General features: G+C 44.3%; 1 protein-coding gene across 2 annotated transcripts; it reads right to left on the bottom strand.

Moving 5' to 3' along the window:
* Positions 1 to 4,670: 4,670 nt before the first annotated feature.
* Positions 4,671 to 22,641, bottom strand: TSC1 (tuberous sclerosis 1). 2 transcript variants are annotated; one of them, XM_010153814.1, is made up of 21 exons: positions 22,536 to 22,641; positions 21,568 to 21,671; positions 20,792 to 20,944; positions 18,901 to 19,045; positions 17,721 to 17,875; positions 17,338 to 17,411; positions 15,726 to 15,904; positions 15,170 to 15,279; positions 14,815 to 14,938; positions 13,923 to 14,038; positions 13,538 to 13,610; positions 12,080 to 12,178; positions 11,410 to 11,980; positions 10,673 to 10,716; positions 9,533 to 9,699; positions 8,469 to 8,651; positions 7,988 to 8,098; positions 7,320 to 7,442; positions 6,172 to 6,359; positions 5,900 to 6,061; positions 4,671 to 5,157 (listed from the first exon to the last, which is right to left on the bottom strand). In XM_010153814.1, the coding sequence occupies exons 1-21, from the start codon at positions 22,639 to 22,641 to the stop codon at positions 4,671 to 4,673; spliced, it is 3,474 nt and encodes a 1,157-aa protein (XP_010152116.1). The 2 variants fall into 2 exon arrangements, with proteins under 2 accessions (XP_010152116.1, XP_010152117.1); XM_010153815.1 differs by lacking the exon at positions 20,792 to 20,944.
* Between the last annotated feature and the right edge of the window lie 1,134 nt (positions 22,642 to 23,775).

The following is a 23,775-nucleotide window of genomic DNA, read 5'->3' as shown; positions in this document are numbered from 1 at the left end:
CTCAGCCCTGAAGTGCTCAGGCAGCTGGACTAGATGAGCATCGTAGGTCCCTTCCCACTGAAATAACCTATAACCAATTTTTAAAAAGTTCCAACAATCCTGCTCTCCCCAATCCCAAATGTAAGGATTTCTAGCATTTCTTTCACATAAGCAAACCCATCAGCTGCAGCACCGAAGCCTCCAGGTTGTTTTCCCAAGACACAGAGGGCAGCTGCGGTGCATCCCCTCCCCGCTGCTGTCACAGGTCGCTGTAATTTCAGAAGCGCGATGGGCTCTTCCCCGTCACCACCACCCTCTTCAGCAACCTCGCTGCTTTATAAACACACCTCCAACAGGACAGCTCTGGTTTTCGGGAGTTCTGCCTTCACGTGGCAGTGGCAGAGCATCAGTTTATAGACTCACAGACCGGTTTGGGTGGGAAGGGACCTTAAAGCCCACCCAGCCCCCCCCCCTGCCATGGGCAGGGACACCTTCCACTAGAACAGGTTGCACCAAGCCTCATCCAGCCTGGCCTTGGACACTTCCAGGGATAGGGGAGTCTAAACGGAGGTTTTAGCCAACTGAAAACCCAAGGGCTGCGCCGCTGAGTCAGGGAGTGCAGACTGGTTTGAAGAGACCATAAACAGTGTTTGGCAGACACTCGAGACCACCAAGCAAGTCCAAAACTAGATGGTGCACTTGGCCTTAAGAGGACTTCAAGAGCCAAGGAAGGCCCACAGACACGGAAATCACTAAGACCATCAAAGTAATTTGCAGTAGTTTTGTCTGAGGAGTAAAGTCTACATGCACACTAAGCTTTACTTCAGTGTGAAAATGGATGAAGGAAGCCACTCAGCTCCTGACGACTTTCTGAATTATTTTGTAACCGCTTACTTTTAAAATCCACCATGGCACCAGCAGCTAAAGTAGTTCCAATAAATCAAGATCAATCAGCAAAGACACTTCAAATTCAGGAAATGAAATTACTTCCTTCCCTAATATCTACCACGGGTTTGTTACAGCTGGGTTCTGAACCACCAAACGCACTACGCAGCGTCAGTGAGGAAGGGACATACTTCATTTGTCTCTTTTCGTACCCCAGTGGATGTACTTCTGTGGGTAATATATAACTAATTATTTTTTTACACTGGAAAGTGCAGCTCTTCAATGCTAAGCTTAAAGGGTATGCAAAACGGCTTTCAAGTCAAAGTCACTTTCTGCTGTGTTTTCATCTCACGCCCACCGCGCTGTAGAACCCACCCCAGTGAAGAGGGCCCAAACCCAACTTTACCACCTGATCCCAAGATAACGTTTATGGTAACACTTACACAGAACTCTCCGTAAGCAGCGTTACTCAGCCGATGCACGTTCACAAACAGCCTGTACGCCACTCGCGCCATCCCCTCGTACCTGTCGTTCAAAATTAAGAATTAGACTCAGTCTGTAACTGGAATGAACTTCTAAATTGCTTTCAGCAACCCTTCAACTATTCATTTACTTTAGGAAAAAAAAACCCAAACCCCAACACTAAGGCAGTGCCAGTCTGGAAAAAAAAGAAGTAACAAAACCACCATAACCTACCAGGTTAATCCTAATGGTCCCAAAGTTCCCCTGGGTTTGAGAAACCGCCCTCCTGCATGCACAGCCACTCTGGAGCAGGGGACAAGCACGTTGGGAGGGGCAGAGCGAGCTGGCCAGCTTCTGACAGCGTGCGTCCCCCGCCCTGCAAACACCAGTCTGACATTTTCAGCTCCTCATTTGTCAGATCACCGTGTCGTCCCTAGGCTACGTGAACAACGCCATACAGAAGGCGAGCAGGCACGTGTGCAGTACGGAAGGGTTTGCAGCTGATTTATGGATTACACCGGCATGTCAGTGAGTTTGTTTTTCACAGAAGAAAAAAAGGCTTTGGCTCCATGCAGAAAAATGAGTTTCTAACAGAGAACCCCTTGCAACGAGGGGCAGCACCTTGTCTCTGCTCGGTACCACGGAGATTTTGGAAGATGCTTCATTACAGAACTTGTTTCTGCATGTTTTGTCTCTGCGCACCTCGGTCCCAAAGAGGTCGGCTTGCAGGGAATTTAACACAGAGTAGTGCAAAACAATACATTTTATTTGTTCACAGTTAAACACAAGCAACTGCCTTGACATTTTAGAACATTCTAATAAGGACAGCAAAACCTCCTTTTGGTTTAAGTTCTCTGTAGCTTACGATTGTACCATTTCCTCGTATTTCATATTTATGGCATTTAATGTGGATTGTTTAACATGCTTACAAAGAGCGCGGCAGGGAACAGATTAACTTGACAAAGACAGCGATTTTAGATTTAACTAAAAGCAGTCAGTTAAAAAAAAAAAAACAACCCACACATCTGTTTCCACTTCACTGATGGGACCCCTTCAAACAAACTGCAAGTTAACTACATACAGCAGATCCATGATTTTTAGACTTACAAAATAAAATTGCAAAATTTGTTCCTCCATAATCTTTGTGGTCCATAACCAAACCTAAAGTGGTTTCTGCTACTATCCCGGTGCTAAAATCCTTTTTAAAAGAAAAAAGAAGCCACCTTATCACTGAGGGCGCATCACTGCTGGGGCAGTTTTGTAACCGATGGCCAAACCTGCCCCTCCTCAGAACATGAAGGCATCCAGTAAGCCAGACGCCCTTCTGGGCTGGGCAGAGCAGGGTGGGCTAGCCCACTCCTGCCACACCACGGCCGAGCCAGCCCTTCACGGGCCATGCGCTAACCGTTCGCTCCGGGGGCTGGGACGCGGTGGGCCAAGGGGCAGGAAACCTCCACATCTTACCGAAACATACGCTACCACGTTTGCTACCACTACGTCTCAGAAAGCCTATAGACATGTCGACAAAACCAGTCTGTCACTTACAACCAACTCTCTATTTTCTATTCCATGCAGATTCAAGCTTTGACAAAACCACTGAAGTTCACCTTGACTTTCAGAGCGAGGACTGACCAACCGGAAGGACGCCGAGGATAATTCAGACAGGCAGAAATGTGTTTAGACCCTTGGTGTTATGGAAGAAGCGGAAATGGGAGGAAAAGTGCTGTCAGGTGCAAGTCAGCGTATCGCCAGCTGCCCTGACAGAGACCCGCTCCTACTCATGCTAAGAGGGGATGTGGGCTCCGAGTGCAAGTGCACTTGGACTTGACGTCTGCGTGAGGCGACTCTCAAGCAGCAGCTGCCACCCACCGAACGCGGAAGGAAGGGGGGCACGCGTGATGCAGGGCAGCTGTGAAGCCTGGTACGTCTAAGTACGCTGGACCCAGACATATCCAACATCTACAACAAGCACTCCGCCTTCCTAACAGTGGGCTGTTCCATCACGGAGATCGAGTCTCACCCCTGACAAGCCCCGATCCCACAATCCTCCTTTCACAGAAGGCTCCTCGCTGACTTAGAACATGATTAATGCAGAAAGGCTTCAGGAAATCCTTCCGATTCTCAGTCTGAGCAGGCTTCCTCTTCAGCCTTGTCTTCCAAGAAAACGGGATGAGGGCGAAGGGGAGATACCTAGAGCCAAATTGGCATTGCTGAGCTGAAAAACGCGCTGCAGTCTACGCAGAACAGCGCTCAAAGGAAACCATATTCTCTAAGTCAAGCCTGAAAACGTATTCCCAGAAGAATGAAGCCAATTTCATGGACTCAAAACCACAGCGGTCTTGCTCCATCTGGGAACAAAGACCAGAACTATGAAGGAGGGTCAGGCAGCGCAAGTATTTCCCGGATCAGAGAAACAACTGCTCTTCTGCAAATCTTCGTAAGCTTGCAATCCCACGTGCATGTTCTGCATGCTGCCCCTACTCGAGTAAAGCTTCCTCTCCCTTCTTCTCCCACCCCAACTGCCTTCCCACACGAACCAGTCTGAAGTCAGTACCAGTCTGTCAGGCAAACGCTTAAAATACCAAGAAGATCAGAAGCTAGTGTTTTAACAGTCTTCAGCACACAGGGTCTGTCTGCATTACAAGCTCCAGCTCCTTATCAAGTGTCTGTTCAAATGTAACTTTCCAGGAAATGTTAAGGACAATATAAACAATGCTCATGAATTAGGGTGAATGAATTGTTTTGCAGAGGTACACTGTTCTTTAAGCCTTTAGGGATTCAAATCAGAGTCCAGCTTAATGAAGACTGGGCTCTGAGGGATGTGGGACAGGCAAAATAGAGACCTTTCGATGAATGCACTAGGAATTCTAGTGCTGCTTCTTTCCAGGATGAAAGCAACCGAAGTCACCCGGGCCGGCAGCACGTTAACTGCTCTAAATTGGAAGCTTGCAAGGAAATACATAGCATTCATGGTCGACTCACAAATGTTAATTTGGCCTCATATTGCACTCGAGTTCGTAAACGCAGCCGCTCACTGGGGACAGGGAGAAAGGGAAAAAAATACTTGCAAATGCTAACAGTTGTCCCTTCAAATTAGTACACGCTGCTAAGGACTCAATTTGAGAAGGAAGCAAGAGTTAGGCTGGGCATTTCAATTCCAGACCCAAAAATGCACTTTGCATTTGTTCAGCAGCCTTCTTCCGTTTCTGGACATCAATCCTATTCCGCTGCATGAGCTAGCTGCTCAGACCAAAGAAACATAAAAGCTTTTAGTTAAACTTGCATTCACGCCTCCTGTTCTATGCCAAGAATATGAAAATAACACTGATTGACTATCTTCCTTTTTAACTGTGGTCATGATGAGTTTCATTGTAGTCCATGATATGAAGCTGTCCAACACTGCTTTCCTGGATCTTAGGCGAGAGGCTAAGGTTATCGGGGCTTGGAGGGGCCTTTGTCTCCATGCTTGGATCTTTACATAGTTCAGTCTTTAGAGCATCAGAAAGCCTGTTGATAGTTACACCCTCTTCATCACACTGGCTCTCGCTTTTGTTGCGAAACAACTCTCGGGCCTTCATTCCAAGGAAGCTCTTGGAGCTGGGGAGTGAACCTACAGTCAGTGGGACAGTAGACGAGGGCTCCAGCAACACAGATGTCTCCCAGCGACTGCTGAATCTCTGGTTCTGGGGTTTTTCTGGGGTGGAGAGCTCGCTGCTGCTGCCACCCTTACTGCTACTACTACCTCGAGTGCTGGGAGGTTTGGTCTCTCCATTTGTACCAATTGTTTCTTCACTGTATCCCACCACAGTATCTTCATTACCACAATCCAGCCTGTTTTGGAAAGACAGAGGATACAGTGTCAAGGAAACTGCAGCGAGGGTTTACAATGGCCAGGGAAACGGTGAACGCGGGTTACTTTGATTACTTCCTGCTTCTGCTCCTGCACATGTTCTTCAACAGTTTTCCTTTCCCAGGATGTAGCAGAGCAGAAGGGACTGAGGGTAACCAGAAAGGTGTCTCACACTCAGCTTTGCAACATCCCGTGTTTTAAGTCCAAAGCTGACAATAATCCCAAAACAGAATGGAACTGAATCAATTAGGTTAAAGGGAAAGATCTGTACCTCTCCCTTGGACTGTAGATCTTTTTTACCTAACACAAGCACAGGTGATCACCACAAATCTGCTGGCAGTGCAAGGAATTCTCCTGATGGCACAGGCAGAATTTTGAGTAGGAAAAACAGGTATGATCTGAGGGAAAAGTACAGCATCCCAGAGATGTTTTAGGTAGATATGTGTAAAATAACTGCTTAACAGAGTAACTGGTTGTAGATTAGAGAGACTGGTGTACAAGACAAACCAGAGGTTTCTCTCAAACTGTAATGATTCAGCTATCTGAAAAGCACTTTTGCCAACGACTCTCAGTCACTGCAGCAGTCCTGACACAGACTGTCTGTAAAAGAGGGGAGTAACAAGAATTTTGAGATGCATCATCCAAGTGCTAGGAATTCCACAAGAATATCGATTTCCAAGGAGCTGGTCATGAGTCCAGTGTATTTTACATCCTCCCCCTTACCTTTCTTCTGCTGCTTCAGCTGCTTCTGTTTTTTCATCTTCAAGTTTTTTCAGCAGGCTGCTCTTCTCCAGCCGGCCAAACAGATCCAAGATCTCCAGCTCAAACGCCTGTGTGATTCTCTTCTGGGCCTTGTACCTACTTTCTACTGCCTGCAGCTGACCTCTGAACAGAAGAAGAAACCAAAACCCATCAGGTCCAGTGTCTCCAGATTCTGCGTCAACTACAGTAGTGCATCTCAATGCACACTAGGATTTTACACAGGAACCCCCTACCTTGCTTGGATTTTGACATCTTCCAGGTATTTCTTTTGTTCCAGGAAGAGGTGGTCCTTTTTAGCAAGCTGAGATTCCAGTTCAGCTATCCGTTTCTGGGAAGCATCAAGCCTTTGGCTTTGCTGTTGAACACACAATTTCGCTTTCTCCAGTTCTTTCCGAAAAGCCGCGTGCAACATTTCAACCTCCTCAAAGGAAAGAACACAATGTTAAAGTGTTATTTTTAATTAATATTTAGACATGTTTCTGATACTATAAATAGGCACATTTTTAAGTAAGATGGAATAAAAGCAGCATTTCTAAAAACAGATATAGAAACTAGTGCTCTGAGGATGTATACTATTAAGTTACTGTGAAAATAACTGTACACCACTGGAATCTATTAGCACGTTAATGTTCCTTATAAAAGCTCTTTTCAGCAAAGCAAACTTGCCGGTTCTGCACCGGATTAGAAAAGACAAACTAAATTTTAAAACCATTTTTGCAACATGACCTTCATTAAAGTTTAGTAAAAAACCTTTTTTTTTTTTTTCTTTGGCTTATTATTCACCTTCTCTAATTACTTGCTCTCACGCAGAAACAGTTATATTGTTGTGTAATTTACTTGCTTCTAATTAAAAGAAGGTTTCTTTGAAGTCAGGAAATAAAACCATATGAACCACAGAAGTTTTAGTAAAGTTAATACTAACTCTTAATGGGAAAATGACTGAGAAGAGAAAGACTGCTTGTTTTAAAACAGCACCTTACAACACCCCTGTAAAATCCTGGTTGAGATCTTTCTACAAATTTCAGCAACACCACCCTACGTTATACACTTCCATAAACATAAGAGGCAGTGTTACTTTACCAGCAACAGTCTGCTGCCAATTACATTAAAAGCAGAGTAAAGTCTTGGGCTTTGGCAATAAAAAATTGCTAAGAATTTACATCAAGTGGCTAAAACTGACTTCAGGGGTACCCTAGCATCCCCTTCTTAGCTTTCAGGCACAGGGCACTGAGGAGATTCCATGAACCTACAGCGCACAACAATATCTGAACAGAAGATTAACTATGAAATCCAATCCCTGAAAATCAATTTCAAAACAGTCTCTGTTAAGTTATGAAGCATCTCCTGCATTCCGAAGCAAAGTCCTCCTCTGCAATCATACCTTTGTAGTGTCTGTGTGCTTGTGCTGCAGCTGCTCCAGGTACAACTCATTGACCTCCCCAAGCACCAGAAGCTGCCTGTTCAAGAACTCCATCTGCTGTTGCACTGATTCGCTGTTGGAAAGCTTTAACAAAGAGAAATTGAAGGGAATCAAACACTGGAATGAGAGGAGTCACAGCTGGCAGGTACGGTGTTCACAGGGTATTTTTATAAAGAAGGGAGACCAAGACAAGAACCCAACGCATCACAGATACTAAATGTTAAATAAATTAGTGTGCATAAAGCTGGCGACGGTCCGTACGGAGCCTCACCATATTGGCACTGCTTCCCTTAGGATCACAAGGTTTCCACTTACACGAGAAGTCCATCCAACTTCTGACACAAACAAGATCTCTAAAATGCCAAGATTTAGCAGACCTCTAACACACATTCCTACTACTCAATCTGCAAATCCCTACCATGGAAAAAGCAGCCAAAATGAGAAGTTTCAGAAGCCTTTAAACTGAGTTTAAAGATTCTTCACCAAAACGCATTTCTCTGTTGGTTTCGTGCAATTAACATCAGATTCCGTGGAATTAAGCACAGGCTTCTTTCAGAACAAGAACGAAAAAGCACCTGTAAGAATCACCAGAAGAAAACCCAACCAGGGGCCTGGGAACCTCTTCTTACCTTCTGAGAAACTTGGCTGAGCAGCAGTTCAGTGTGACACACCTTGTTGTTAGCCTTCTTTAATTCTAACCTCAGATCTGCAATCATGTTCCGGCAGTCTTCCAGCTTGGTCTGTTCAAACAACAAACAACCAACCTCGCTCAGGGTTCTGAGACTTCAGTAAGGAGTTGCAATGGCGTAAAGCTGGGGGGCTGTAACCCCCAGTACTGTAAATCAAGTCATACCGAGTACTTTGGAAACCCCCAAACCAGCTAAGAAACCATTTTCCTATTTCCAAACTGATGACAGGACAAAACAGAACTACAAGAGGATGATGACTAATTTAGGCATTTCCAATTATGCACAGTCTTATTCTGAAGTAGGTCAGTATCTCTAACAGAGGTACATAACTTTTTCTCAGATATTCATGACGTGTTATTAGGAAGGTTATTTTTAAAACCAGTAAGTAGATAACAATTTTGTTCAGTGTTGTGCTTCATACCTGCAATTCCTGGCTCTGGTTGTAGAATTCCTCCCGGTCGTGTTGCAGCTGTCTGATCTGGCTGTGAAGCTGAGCCACTATATTCTCATGTTCCTCCTGAAACTGGTGGTACCTTGCCTGTTCTTTCTGCAGACTCAGTTTCAAGGCCTGGATTTCTTTTTCCTGTAGTTTCAGCTGATCTTTCTGTGAAGAACCCCAAACGAAGCATCAGACAAGACACCTGCTGTCCTAAGTCACCAGCTCAGTAAAGCTATTGGTTAACAGCATGCAGCTGCAACACTTGTCCACAGACAGCACATTCTATACAGAGCACGTTCTTGAGGTTTTTGGGGTTTGGTTTGGTTTTCTGGCTGAAAAAGAGATTAACTGGTGATAGTGTGGCCAGGGTGGACACTCAAAGCCACATCCAAAGGCACAATGAGCAGTATCAGATTCACCCACTTCACCTCCTGCTGTTGATGGGGACTTGGGTTTCATGGCTGAAGCTACAGTTCATTTTCCAAAGCCTGTTTGGAAAGCTATTTTTGGCTCTTCTACTGAATTATCTAAAGATGAAACTGTAGACGGAAGTAGCCATAGTACGTAAATACAGAATGAAACATGCCTAAATCTGCAATGAGACACCCTGCAATGCACTTAAGGCGTCAAATTTCATCATATTTTATCATATAACCAAAAAAGAAGATTTGAGCTTTTGAAGATCTGTTGTCCTTTTTTCCACTCAGTTGAGGAGTGGAAAAAAAGGACAACACTTCCTCAAATAAAGCAGTCAGGTGTCTAGCCAGGCACTAAGTAACCGCTCCACTCACTGTGAAGCCTTTAATATCATCCAAAGCTAAGTGCTGGCAGGGGTCAAGCATCCACTGATTCAGTTGCCTACAGCCAGCTGGAAACGACTGGTTTTAATAATCACGGCACACATAACTCACCCACAACTCATTCCACAAACACTGACTTCAATTCTTTTTTAATTGAGTGGTACTGAAAGACACTGGCCAATCCAATTAATGCTTGTTCTAGCCCCAGTGTGTCTGAGTCACTGCTAGAGTTGTGCCCTTGCTCACCATGGCAGCATTATGTTCTTCCAGTGCTGTTGCCTTAATCACTTTTCGCAAGAGCCGCCGGTTCCGGAGGGCGTGCTGCTGTCTTTTGAAGCGCTCATACAGTAACTGGTTGTGCAGCAAAAGCAATTGGTTACGCAGGGTATGAATCTCATCTGAAGGGGGAGAACCTGCGTTGGAGTTAGAAGACAGAAGAGGTTACTGAACTGTACCTGTCCCTGTTCCACATGTGGGAAATATCCCCTAAAAACATGTACATTAGATTTATTTGGCCTACAAGGAAGCCTACAGGGCCTACAAGGGGCCTACAAGGAAGCTGGGGGGGCCTTTTTACAAGGGCAGGGAGTGACAGGACAAGGGGTAACAGGTTTAAATTGAAAGTGGGGAGGGTTAGATTAGTTGTCAGGAAGAAATTCTTCCTGCAGAGGGTGGGGAGCACCGGGACAGGTTGCCCAGAGAAGCTGTGGATGCCCCATCCCTGGGAGTGTCCAAGGCCAGGCTGGATGAGGCTTGGAGCAACCTGGTCTGGTGGAAGGTGTCCCTGCCCATGGCAGGGGGTGGGACTGGGTGGGCTTTAAGGTCCCTTCCAACCCAAACCAGTCTGTGATTCTATGACAATTCTATCTGAAATTACAACTTAAAAATCTGCCTGCTCTGTTTGATCTCCAACACAAACCTAAAGTTTTATACATACTGCTTTGGGAAAAATGTTTATGCTTCAAGTGGATCGCTCCTTCTATTAACAACAATAAGCCAAGCTCACCATCACCACAGAAGCCTAATAGCCCAAAACTGACACACATGTGAAGCAGCAAGAGAAAAAATCATCAGTTTTGGATTCAAATAGTACTGTAAAGGTGGAAGGATCTATTAGATGATCAGCATCACTCTGAAAGCTAGCAGATCAGAAATGGTCAAAAGCAGAAACATCTAGAATTGTGAAGAAGGTATTTTTCACTTTTCAAGGATGAAAAAGCACAGCTCATCTCACTGGAGATGTCTATCTGCTAAGCAGATATAACATAACATAATGGAGGGCACCATCTCTCTGCAGCATTAGTTAAAAAAACGGTATGCAGGTCATTGTTGAAGCAAGTCTAATAATAGAGGAACAGATTGCCAAAACACGAGAAACTTCCTCACCTCCAAAGTGAGTCCAGTCAGCAGATTTGCTTGGCAGAGACAACCTAGAAAATGAAAATGCAGCACTAACCAGTAAGTTAAGTATGGAAACACCCAGCAATTCACTTTAAAACAGAATGCCCAACTCGAAAGAACTTTCAACTTAATAAAAGTACAATTACGGTCAGTTGGCATGAAAAGAATAAGGAGGAACCGTACAAGCAGCAGGTCACAAGGGCAAAGGATTGAGGGCATCATTTCTTAGCCATTGGATAAAAATTCTCTCAGGTACAGAAAACAGCAGAAGGAGAAAGTGGGATACAGGGCAATAAGGTGAAAACACGGAATTAAGTCCAGTTCTCTGGTTCTTAGCTTCATGTGTATTAGAAAGAAGAAAGTGTCAATCTCCACTTGGCCTCTACATTTGCTTTTGGGTATCTTGTGTGGGACTTAAACCTGGCAAAGCAAGCAGATCTCACTGTCTGTGGTACCAAAACCACCCTTGCAGCACAGCCAGCAGCCCTGCTTCCTCATCCCAAGCTCTTGGTGAAGGCAGGCAGCGTACAGCGGTCCCAGCCCCTTCTTTTGTATCAAAACAAGCCCATTACCACTGCAAATATAAAAATCCCCAGCTCCCTTCCGAGCAGTGCCTCATGGAGCATGGTTTCACGGCAGATTTCCAGGCACAGCCATGAAAATAAAGCCAGGCAGAAAGGAATAACAAGCAAGTTTGCAAAGCAAGATTTTCAGTCACCTACTTGTTCAGCTCCTTAGTGTGTGCATCCGCTCCTTGCTGGATCAGCCTGTCCAGTACTTCCACGGGAGAAGTAGAGGACATGCAGTCGTCATCCTGGGTTCCCTTGGCTTTCTTTAGCAGCTCCTCAGTCTTCTTGCCAACAAAGAGGTAGGCAGTCTTTGGTAACGCAACCTCAAAAAGGTGCTCATAGAGGGGAGGCTGCCCACTCCCAAACACCACTCTTCTTTGTGCTGGTACTTTGCAAGGGCTGGGAGTGAGGATACTCGTCTCCCCAGAGGTTCCTTCCCTGTTACCAGCAGGGCTTTCACCAGAGCCTCCACAGGGCTTGTCTATGGGAGTAAACGTTTGTTTGGGGGTTTCCCGCGCACTCTCAGGCCCAGGCTTGTCCAGAGAAGACGTTAAAGGCTCAGAGGTCTGACTGTGTCCCTGAACACTGGAGACTACTGAGTGGGTCTTCTTCTGAGGGCCTGACAGACTTTCATTTGTGCGATAAAACGGAGAGTCAAATCCTCCTCTAGGCACCATGTGTTCAGCATCGGTTGTGATCTCGGAGATCTCTTTAGATATTGCATCTGAGAAGGACGGGAGGGGGGAGCATAATTACGTATCTTGTATTTCGACATTACAAACATTTTCTTAGTGAAGATGTACGTAAGGGTGTCAGAAATTACCTTCCTCTCTGTCCTTTTCAGCACTATCTTCAAAAGACAAACCACCTAAGAACTCTGGCAGATCACTTAAGGTTACTGAACTTTTACTACCAGGTGTGTCTGAAAGAAAGAAGAAAGAAAAGTTAGCTGTACAGATGCTGGTGTCTCCACCCTTATCACGGCACAACACAGATGTCTTACAGCTGAGAAGGCCTTAGAATAATCCTGTCCTTCCTTCACATGCTTCCTCCAAGGAGGAAGCTATCCAACTCCTGTTCTATTCCATGTGGAAACCAGTTCCGATCAGTCAATGGTCAGTCCTGATCCCAAAATGTAATTTTGTTAAGTTAACATTTGCTATCGCACAACGAGTGTAGGCGACCGCTTGTGTGAATAAGGAAGTGCTGTTCACAACAGAACCTATGAAATAATCATTTAAAAAGTGGCTCAAGCGTAGTGACTACTATACTTCCACGTTGGCACGGAATTCCTCTCAGCTCCTGATCTAGCTACACCAGGACACAGCACTCACCTGAAAAACCAGGGAAGCGTAGCCAGCTGATGTAATACAAACTTGGCAATACGTGACTGCTGATCAAACCGAGGCAGCTGCCAGGGAGATAGACACTGAGGCGTGCAGGACGGAAACCACGTGCTACAGCTCAGTCACAGATCAGGAGCCCAGTGACAAACCTAACCTGTTCTTAACTTGTGATTCAGAAAGTTCAGGCTCCAGTGTTGCTAGACAACTACACCAAGGAAAACCAGCTCTCAATTCCACTATCATCTCCACTTTGAGGATGGTAAAGATTCACACAAGTCCCAAATACAGTGCCAAAATCCCTTTTTACTGCTGTCACAGATGTAGACGACAGAGAATGGAAAACAAAATCTAGATTTACCTATCAGAAGCTGAGTTCCTCAACCATCCACTGCTGATTGCAATATTCCATGGGACTTTAAAAAAAGGCTCTAATACAGCAATATAATTGTAGCTAGAAACCAAAGTTTTTCCAAGAGCCTTCAGAAGGGAGCATCACCTTTATCCTTACGTTCAGCCTTACAGTTTGATCCAGGCATGCAACATAAAACTTGTCCAAGTAAGACTCCACATCAATTTGCTGCTTCTAATAAAAAAATTCACCCTCAAAGAATCAACTTTAGAAGAAAACTCCTTTTTCAGCCTTCCGTGTAGATCTGTATTTTTGAACATGCAGAAGAATGCATGAGGGCCAGTTAAAAAAATTCCACAAGCTATTCCTGAAGGTTAATGGTTAAAATGAAATCAGAAGCATCACAAGAAGGTTTTCAGTTGAATCACAGGTTAAGGCAGGATCTTGGAACTACACAGAACATGAAGAGGGGTGGGGACAAAGGAAGAATCTGTGGAAGAGTGTTTGGCAATCGGAACACGTGTCAATAAAAACAGGACTTGGTTACAATAGGTTACTGTAAGGGGGAGAAGAAAACGGGGTTTACCCAATGATTTATCACTGTTCATGACATTTTGCTGTCGGTACAGTAAAGGCCTCCCAGGATCTGGTTTGTCCTCCTGGAAAGAAACAAAACCAAAATAGATTCTTTCCATCAGACATCTGTTGGAAACAAACCCCTCAGACAGTTTCACAGACAGAAAACATCGCAAAGAGAGGGCTTAACTAGCAAACCAACATAACAAGACTTAGAACTGTTCAACTGAAAGTGGCACTAGTTGTCTAAACTTAGAAAAAAGTGATTTAGCAAGGAAACGCAACGTTTTTGTGATTCAGTTACTCTGATTTTTCTCTCTCAGTTACGATCACTGCAAGTATGGCAAATCAGTGAAAAAAAAGCAGCCCTGGTTGGCAGAAGAATTTTGTTCTACCTTTTTAGGAGGTGTGGCAGCAGCTGAAGGGAGTGAAACATGCACAAAGTCATCTGAAGCGCAGGGCGGAGGCGGAGATGTGGCTGGTGTTCCCAAAGGTGTTCCTTTCCCCCCTGCTGAAAAGGAGAAGCAAAAGTTTTCTCAGCAAGGCAAGTCCTCACTGCAGCCAAGTATTGTCTGTGAAGAATGCTATGTTTAAACACCATCTCAACCATTTACTTCTGAAATCTCTTCCAACTATGTAGCAAGATAAAAATGCTTTTTATTTAAAAACTTCAGACTTCCACATTTAATTCACTGTAATGTATTTCCCATCCTAGCATCTTGGAATGGTTTGGGTTGAAGGGACCTTAAAGCCCATCCAGTTCCAACCCCCCTGCCATGGGCAGGGACACCTTCCACCAGACCAGGTTGCTCTAAGCCTCATCCAGCCTGGCCTTGGACACTCCCAGGGATGGGACATCCACAGCTTCTTTGGACAACCTGTCCCAGTGCTCCCACCCTCTGCGGGAAAAAGTTTTCCTCATGTCCAATCTCAGTCTCCCTCTTCAGTTTAAACCCGTTACCCCTTGTCCTGTCACTCCCTGCCCTGGTAAAAAGTCCCCCCGCAGCTTCCCTCCAGGCCCCCTTCAGGTACTGGAACGTGCTATAAGGTCTCCGCGGAACCTTCTCTTCCCCAGGCATTAGTACCTAAGGTCTCCGCAGAGCCTTCTCTTCCCCAGGCATTAGTTCTGCTCTGGATGGCCAGGTACCCAGCTCACAGAAGTAATGACTGAAGCCTACCAAATGGCATGGTGTGGCACTCCCATTTAAGAAGCAGACAACAAAACTTACAGCCAGAATTTGTATTATACTAAACCTTGAAAGTCTAATTCTCAAATACAGCACGTACTAGATGTGCCAAAAGCTTTGCTGTAAGGTTGTGATGCAGACTGGGATGACTCCGACGGGACAATTCCAGGGGAGGTTGGTGGAGTGGTCATACCACAAACTGCAGAAGGACTCCAGATGCTAACCTGTGTTAGAGGCAGTACACAATTGAACACCAATCAGTGACGCTCAGAAAAGGAACATGTGAAGCACCTGTATCCAGGTTCTGACACAGGAAGTCAGATGGGGATTAAATCTGAAACGTACACTCGGTTTTGAAGAATTCACAGTACTTCTCAGAAACACCAATTTTTAAGACTGTCGCAAGAAGCTACGAACAAAGTGCAAAGCATTCAAAGGTTTATCCTCTGCTTTACCTGCTGCGGCTCAGTTGACAGCCGTACTGACTGCGGGCTCAGAATCTGAGGTAGCTGCCCTGGCATTTGTGATAGTGTTAGCCGAGGAGTGGAATACGGGGTAGAAGTCCCTGAAAGTTTAAAAAAAAAAAAAAAAGAGTAATTTAAAAGTATCTTGCATATCAACTACAAAGCAATGATTCTCCTGGCTAGTGTTTCAAGTCTTTGAGCCCAAACATTTCAAATCCATTCAGCATAGTCACAGCTAGCAAACAAGACACTTTTCCTCCAGCCCAAGAAAGTGTCTATTGAATATCTGACATACTACAGCTTTTTTTTTCCTGGTTGGTTTGTAGTTTTGGGGTACAGGTGGGACAGGGGAGGAAGAGGCAACTTTATGAGCATGCTGCACATCTGAACGACCAGAGTATATATGGGTTTTTTTTTAAATGATAGGTTATTTTCTGGTGCCTAAGAATCCAACTTTAAGTGGGATAAATTAGTCAGATGTCTTTTTGCTATGGAGCCAGGTTTCCTCCAGGAAATGGGTACTCATTGGCCATCAGGCAGGTCTTACCATAGCTGCTCTGTGTGTCAATGTAATAGCTGGCACTGGGGTCAGTTTGATGATGTTTTAAGCTTGTGCAGAGTTTCCGAGACACAGAGTAATAGCCATCTTCATAGGAGGCTTCTGCAGGGTCCAGGGAGATTTTGGCACATTCTATCACAACATCATGAGTTTCTAGTCTTTTCCACCTGCAGACAGTTTTTGGATCCAAAAGAGTAAGTTAGTCAATTATTGTTAAAAACAAGAGTTCCTGGAGATATGAGGAATTGGCTTGTAGGATGGCTAATTTGTTCCAGACAGCTTTGCATGCTCCCAGCCAAAACTGGAACAAGGCACCATATAGAAATTGCAACCAGATGACTTGTAAGAGGGGGTCTCAGAGAGGAGACAAACAGCTTTGACACAGAGATCCATAAAGGTCTGCCATGGAGCACTCTGGAAAGGAGGAACAGCATACGAAGACTTGGTTGATCCTGAGCTTCAGCAGCTGTAGAAATCAGCTCAACTAGACTCAGATGTTGGTAGTCAAAATTTAGACATGCCAGCAGTGAGGGAATCATATTATTTAAGCAGACACCATCTGCAATGCCAGTTTCAGGTCTGTGTTTTTCCTCCCAAGTTTTGGGGCTGCTGTTTATTATTACTGTCTCCTTCATTCTGAACACTTTTCCTCACTAAATTAAGCAGCCAGATTAGATTTGCCCAGTAATTCAGGGAATGGAAGTTCACTGTAAAGAAGAGAAAGCACAGCAGGCTGTCTAGCAAAGGCTGAGTTGCTTTTGAATGTAAGGTATTATGTGCAAGATACCAAATCGGAAGGCTTCAACGGCCAGTTTTGTGCCAATTGTACTCCTTAGTGGTGCCACCCTCCCCCCTGCCTGGGAGAAGCCTGCAAAATTGAGCACTGTGATATTCAATAGGTTCCCATTTAGCTGTGTTTTCCTAGTGGCTCTGAAAAGCAGGGCAAGAGCACTACTGTGCAGCAACAAGAGTCAATTTGTCCTCTTCAGTGGCTGGGCCTGTGGAGACAAGAGAAAAGCAGCAAGTGGTGCTGCTGCAGGCAAATGAGCCTATTTCTAAAGAAAACTAAATACAGCTGATAATGTTAAGACATACCTGTTAAAAGAATTGATCTGTTAACTGAACCAATATCTAGATACCAAAACAAGACACACTGAAGCCATTTTAAACACTTAAATCCCACCACGTATTTCAACAAACCAAAACAGTATCACCCAAACCTTAAGCTAATGAAGCAGGTCAGTGGTAGTTTCAGTTTATACATTATAAGCAAATTCTTTTAGAACTTTATGAGGATGTTTGCGTGTTAAGTCATAAAATGAAGACAAAGTCAACTGCTAAGTAGAAGACCGATTCTATCCCAGACAAAATGAATTTAGAACCCCAACATTGTTGCTAATGACTTTTCACAACAGTTTTTGCTTATTTATCCAGCTGTAAGCTTGGATGAAGTCCTCATGTTTAGCTGGTGCCCCTATGAATGTGGGTGGCAAAACACACTGCTGCTGACAGACAAGGTTTTGCTGGAAGCCTTCTGAAACAACCCAGCTACAAGCTGCTCACTGATCGCCTATCCTAGTAGCAGAGGGAACATATATACCTTCGTGGGTCCAGTTCATGGTCCTTAGATCCAGTCACTAATTCTGGATGAATTCGCACATGTTCCATCATTGGCTGGATGAGCAAGAGCAAGAAGAAGTACGTATTATCAGTACAGCACCTCTGGATTGCACTAAACTACACAGAGCTGATGAGCAACCTGCTGACCCCAATAGTTCAGAACGTCATGTTTAACAGATAAAGCCAACACACATCACAGCTTCAAGAGATGATCTTACTCCCAACTGAGATTTCAGCCCTCAACAGCCTGTTTTTATTCTGTTTTGCTGAGCAGCCATCAGTTAATTCAATGCAGTGTATTAAATTAGCAAATACCAGCTAGGAATTCCTTGTCTCGGATAACAGAGACAAGCAGCATTTTACCTTGACTACCTCTTCAAAGGTCTCCAAGTTTTCCTTCATACTGTAGTGAGAACGCAGAAAGGAGACAAAATTGCACGGATACATTCCATAAAGACGATGAAAGAGAGCATAGACGCTGGCATGAAGATGGACAAGATAAATCTCTGCCACGTGACCTGGAAAAAGTAGTTACAGTCTTTTTCATTACACATTGGAGAAAAGAACAAAACTTGTAAGGATGCAAGCAAAGTAATTTTACATTTGAAACGTTAACTGGAACGAGTCTTCTGAGATATGAATAGCCCCTAATGACACTGAAGTCTTCAGCGATACTATTCACAACGCTTATTCACAAACTAAGATATGGACCATTCATTCCAACCAGCATCCTGTCACTCTCAAAGCACAGCAGTTTTTAATTCAAGTTAAAACCTAAAACCTCTCTAGATAGTGAGCCAGAGTTTTCCAAGACTGACTGAATAATTAAAAAAGAAAACTAAGGTTTGCCTCATTTAGAAGGTAAAAACGAATAGCTTGTATCCACAGAAAGCAATCACGACAGACTTGAGTCTTAGCCATCCTGTAAGTTCCAACCCTACTTGCAGTGCAAACAGGGCTCTGAATCGCACCTCTGTGCTTAACGCAGCGTTTGCTCATGCGGCCGTAGGACGCACATTGACAGCGCTGGTGTTAGATATCAGACTCTGCAACAAGTTCAGCCAAACCTGTTCATCAGAACCAACGCTGTAACTGAGAAAACCAGTTTTACCAACACTTCCATGACTATCGAGAGGTGCACATTAGAAGAAAGGTACATGTTGTTTCTTCCCCCTCCCCATCCATACCTGGGAATCTCAAATTCCCTAATATCTGACTCAAATATTAACATTTTCCCTTCTCTACCCATTAAGATCAATCTCTGCTTTTCACTGTCATCAGGGCAGCATTTCGGTCCAGTGAAACTTCATGCAGTAGCAGCACCACACGGAAGAACCTAAGAGAAGTCTAAATTTTGAGCTGAGGCACCCCCCGATGCTAACTATCAAAGAACAGAATAGCTTGTGGGCTTAATGCATCATTTTCCACATTTAAATCATCTCACACCACGAAGAGTCTCACAAAAGAATGTGCTCACCAACTGCATATGAGTCACAAGGATACCACTAAACCGAAACTGCATGCAACAAAGTTGAAATCTCACCTGGATTCTGCAAGCACCAGGCTGAGAGACGCCCAAAGATACCAAAGAAATCATGAAGGTACTGTTTGCCAGACTGAGGAATCATTGGCAACATGGTTATTAGCACTAGGACACCTGTGGTGAGTACTACTACATCTGTGTCAGTCTGCAAGAAGGGAAAAAACCTGCATTAGTCAGTTAAAAGTGCTGAACTTCATTTTTTCCAAGGATGAAGTGAACACTCAATCATCATCATGGAAAAAGTTCTCAACTTTGAAACAGTCCCTCTGAAATCTACCACAACGTAATGAGCCCGGATCATTGTCTCTTTCACCCGTAACAACTTTACGAGAAAAGATTTGGGATTCTTGCTCCTATTCTGCTGCTGCTTTTCTGTGTAAAGACTTAGTTAAAAAGGGAACATCACCACAGTTCCATAACTGAGTAGAAGGAAAAAAAAAAAAAAATCAATCACAGGTATGTGAAGCCCCTTACGTCCCACCTTCCTTCTGCCCCAGAGCTAAGCACACACAGCACTCGGAGCCTAGCCTGCAGATCCGATCAGGGTATTCAAGGATGTTGGCCAATTACCAACACAAGGGTCAAAAACTTTTCCATTAAACGTGGTTCACAGCTCTGGCTGCTAAGTGTTTCATAAAGCAGTAATAGAAACAATAACGAGAACCCTGTGGCTTACACCGAAGGGATGTGGCAGTAAACATACAGCTAGATGAAACAGGAATAGAGAACCAGATTTTAGGACAGGACACAGAAAATGCTCACGCTCTTTCCCAGTGGGGTCCCCACTTCCTTCCCCATCTTAACGCACATTTCCCTTGGTAGCCCATCGGCTCTGTCAGGACAGGGTGGAAAGAGCACAGGTAAGCTCGTGGCCAGATGCCACTGAGCTGGTCTTGGTGCCTCCCAGGAGCCACTCAGGCCATCAGATGCATCCAGCATTAGGGGTTCTTCTCCCTCTGCGTAACCCTCGGCCTCTGTTCTCCCTCCGTCAGGCACAGCCTCTCACAGCACATTTCGTGTCCATCCCTGCCCCCCTGTACACCTCCCCAGCACTTCCACATCTCTCCTACCCCCAGCAGCTTTCTGACACTTCACCTCTCACCATCAGGCACGACTCACGCTGACAAGGGTAACAGGACCCTTGTCAGCAGTTCCAGTAACAGCACTTGTAGCTGCTGCTTTGGCAGTGACAAATACACTGTGGTGCTGTCCTGAAGAGCACTGGCACTTGACTGTATCATGCATTTTCACGTGAATTACACGACTGATGTCATTCACTATCATCTTAAATTGTATTGCTGACAATGCCTTCTAGCTCTCAAAACACTTCCCGTTCTTTAGCCGCTGTTACAGCACTGCACAGTACTATAACTGGTCATTTTGCAGATGGGGAAAAAACCACAAAGCGTGGGGAAACAGCTACCTCCTCCTAATCCAGAACGTCTGTAGGTAAGAAGGGAATCTGCTAATGCCAACACGGAACAGTCTGTTGTATGGCCCATCTACAGCGCAAGTAGAGAACGTTCCCTTACATGCACAAATCTCAGAATGCAGTAATGGGAAGTAACTGTATTCCTCATTAAGTTCACAAGACAAGATTCCATCAACCTCACCGATGGCTCTCTCTAACTTACTGTTAGAAAGGTTTTAGTAAACTTTCCTAACTCGAAGTCTTATGGTGACAGTGGCTTTGGGAAACAAGGCTGTCAGGAATAACAGGATCAGCACAGAGTATTTCGTTGGTGTAATTCCACTGGGGCTCACTATTTCAATCAACATCTCTCAGCTTGACTAAGTGACATCAAAAGAGAGAGCAAATGCCTTGCGTTACAAGTACGTACGCTTACATCAGGTGTAGGAGTGTTTTATGTACAACACCGACAGTTCGTACCTTGAGACATTTAAGTAATGAAAGCAGGAGAGGTGCTTGAGAAAGCTTGTGTTTCCAAGACGGCTGTCGCCTTATCACGTGTCCCAGCAGAGAGAGAGTGGGTAAACGGGTAGCAGCTTTGCCCATATATTCATTAATTTTGTCCAGTAGATGCTGATAAGAGGATTTTCCAGTGAGTGGTGGAAAAAGGAAAGAGATTTATATTTTAACTGGTATATATTCTTTTTCACCAAGCCATATTCAGCAGTTTGCCATTGCCAATTATAGAAACTATGGGCATTTTCACATCCGGGATCCAAAAGCAAATAAAACCCAGCAATAAACCAAAGTCTGCTGGTAGTGAAATGCAAACTATTCAGTCTGGGAGCAGTCACTGCGTTTCAAAACATTTACCATAAATAAATAACAAATTCTGGTCAGCAGAAGCAAAACAATTTGTAGTGCCATTCTCCTGATCTATTTAAATATCCTTACTTGCTCTCAAATTTGTTTTAGGCTAACAAATCCAACACTGAACAAGCAGCAGCAGCATTCCAGAGACAACATTAGTCCTCAGAAAACTTTCATTTATAGATTCTTTGCTTAATTAGGACGGTATAAGCAACCCAAGAAATGGAGACCTTTAACGGTTTTTAAAACTTAACTACTCTCACTATATCTCTACAACAAGGTAATTCTATACCAGGATGGAAAAGAGTTCTAACAGATGCTACTTAAAGACTGCTTCAGTAACAGGCTGAAAACTGCCATACTTAAAAACAAGACTTTTTTTTTACCTTGTCATGAGGCTCTTGCAGCGTGGACAGTATATGCAGCGCCTGCTGAGAATTGGTTTCCAAGTAATAGTCCACCAGGTTGTTCACAAGCATAGGCCCACGGTCTGTCGGTTTGTTTACAGTGAGAAAACACACACATACACTCTCAATACACTGAAAACGAAGCATTTTTTACAGGGACATTGCTCAACTTCTCAACAACTGTTACACAATTTATAAAGCAGTACTTAGTGTTACCAGACCTTTAGGAAAATGAGACCTCTCAACTACATCTTCTAGTTTCTAACCATTCGAGCAATTGCATTTGGCTCAGGGCAAGTAACTAGGTTTTTTTAATAACCAACAATTACCGTGGCACTGTCTAACCTTAAAAACCTAAAGCTAGCTCAACTACAATAGTATTTTAACCAGTACAGGTAAAGAGTTCAAGAGTAACTTCACGTTCTCTCCCTTGAGCAGATAAAGGAGAACAAGTTCAGGGATAAAGACACTGACAGTGCTCTCATTCTCTGAAAAGCCTCCATCAACACGAGAGATGCCTTGCTAGCAGCCATCATTTTTTCCAAGAAAGTCTGGGTCTGCTGTTCTTTTGGGTTGGCTTTTTTTGTTGTTTATTTGCATGAATAACATCCCACTGGTTCCCATAATGTGGATGACACCTAATTCTTTCTAGACACACTTGACAAAGTTTCGTCAGTTTACCACTTGGGGTTGTGCCCCGGGAAAAGCGAGTCATTTCATAACAGTGTTTTCCCATTTATGTAACAGACCTTCCCAGAGACAGGCCATTAAGCAAAGTGGACTGATGAGAAGCCTCAATCCTTAAAGTGGTTTCAGACCCAAATATTAAGAGTTTCTTTCAAGCTGCATTTTCTATTTGCATAGAAAAAAACCCAACCCCAGTATTATTCAACCTTCACTGGTGTAACAGTAAAACCCTTCCTCCAGTGTCACGTAAGGATACGTACCACAAAGGAGATTATCTTTGAATGCAGCTGTTACATCTTCCAGGACACCCAGAATCGGAGAATCCAGCATTGAGAGCAGCTCCCCAACATTTCCTTGCTGTGCCATGATGCACGCACTAACATGAATGTGGAGGTTAAAATTTCAGGAAGTTCCTCATTGGTGCCTCTCTACCACACTAGGAGAGAAGACAGAGCAGATGAATGAGCTTTCCTTTCTCCCTTTCCATCTTAAAACTCTCATCACTTCCCTATTTCTTTTCTGTAGCATTGCCCGTTTGACAGTTTTACATGGAAAGGACTGCTGAAGTTTATACACCTGCAATAAAAGCTGTATGAAAAAAGTTTACAAATAAACCAGTGAGGCACAAGCAGGATTTTCTTCTTTCAACAGACACTAAGCTGTTTTGCTGCAGACCTCAGCCAGCATATACAGACTCTCAGAGCATTCTGTTACCTATTTTTTTAATTTGCTCTCCAGGTCAGTCAACTAAGACTGAAGTTTTGAATAAAATGCAAATATCTCCCTGGAATCACTCCATTCTCACTTTCTTGCAGCAATTCCTCCTCACTCTTTCAAGTCCTTTGCATAGTGGTCCACACTAGAGGAAATACGCATCTCGAGATCCTTCTCCACTCCTGTGGCTACATTAGCAACTCACTGCCCTCAGCTTTGCATCATTGCATACGAATAGATTTGCGCTTAATACTTGCCATGTGGCCAAGCTGCAGCTGTTAGCAAACTCAGTGAGGATTACTACAGCCCTGTCCCTTGGCCACCCTGTGCACACTACACAAGCCTAGCAGCACCACTCACCTTGTTTTCACATGTATAATTCGCACATTACGTGTTAAAAACTCCGCAGTGCAAAAACTGGAGATTATGAAATGCAACTGTGTGCAGACACCACGACTGGTCAGCTTCACAGCACTAAGCAGCAGCAAATCTGAGCCATTTCAGGCTTTTAAGATGGCTCCTCCCACATACCAGCAAGGAAGGGATTCAGGTATCACATCTACCTACCTACCCACCTATCCCAAATAAGAATCCTACGCTGAACTTTTCCCAGTGGCAGAATCAACTTGGCTTTACATCACGCCTGACCGCATTAGCAGGGGTTTCTTTGTACAAGGGCCTGTAGTGACAGGACAAGGGGTGACAGGTTTAAACGGAAAGAGGGAGATTGAGATTGGACATCAGGAAGAAATTCTTCCTGGAGGCGGGGAGGGGGGGGGGGGGGGG

This window comes from Eurypyga helias, unplaced genomic scaffold, assembly GCF_000690775.1.
Source record: "Eurypyga helias isolate BGI_N326 unplaced genomic scaffold, ASM69077v1 scaffold48076, whole genome shotgun sequence".
Classification (NCBI taxonomy): Eukaryota; Metazoa; Chordata; class Aves; order Eurypygiformes; family Eurypygidae; genus Eurypyga; species Eurypyga helias.
This window is presented reverse-complemented; position numbering and strand designations above follow the sequence as displayed.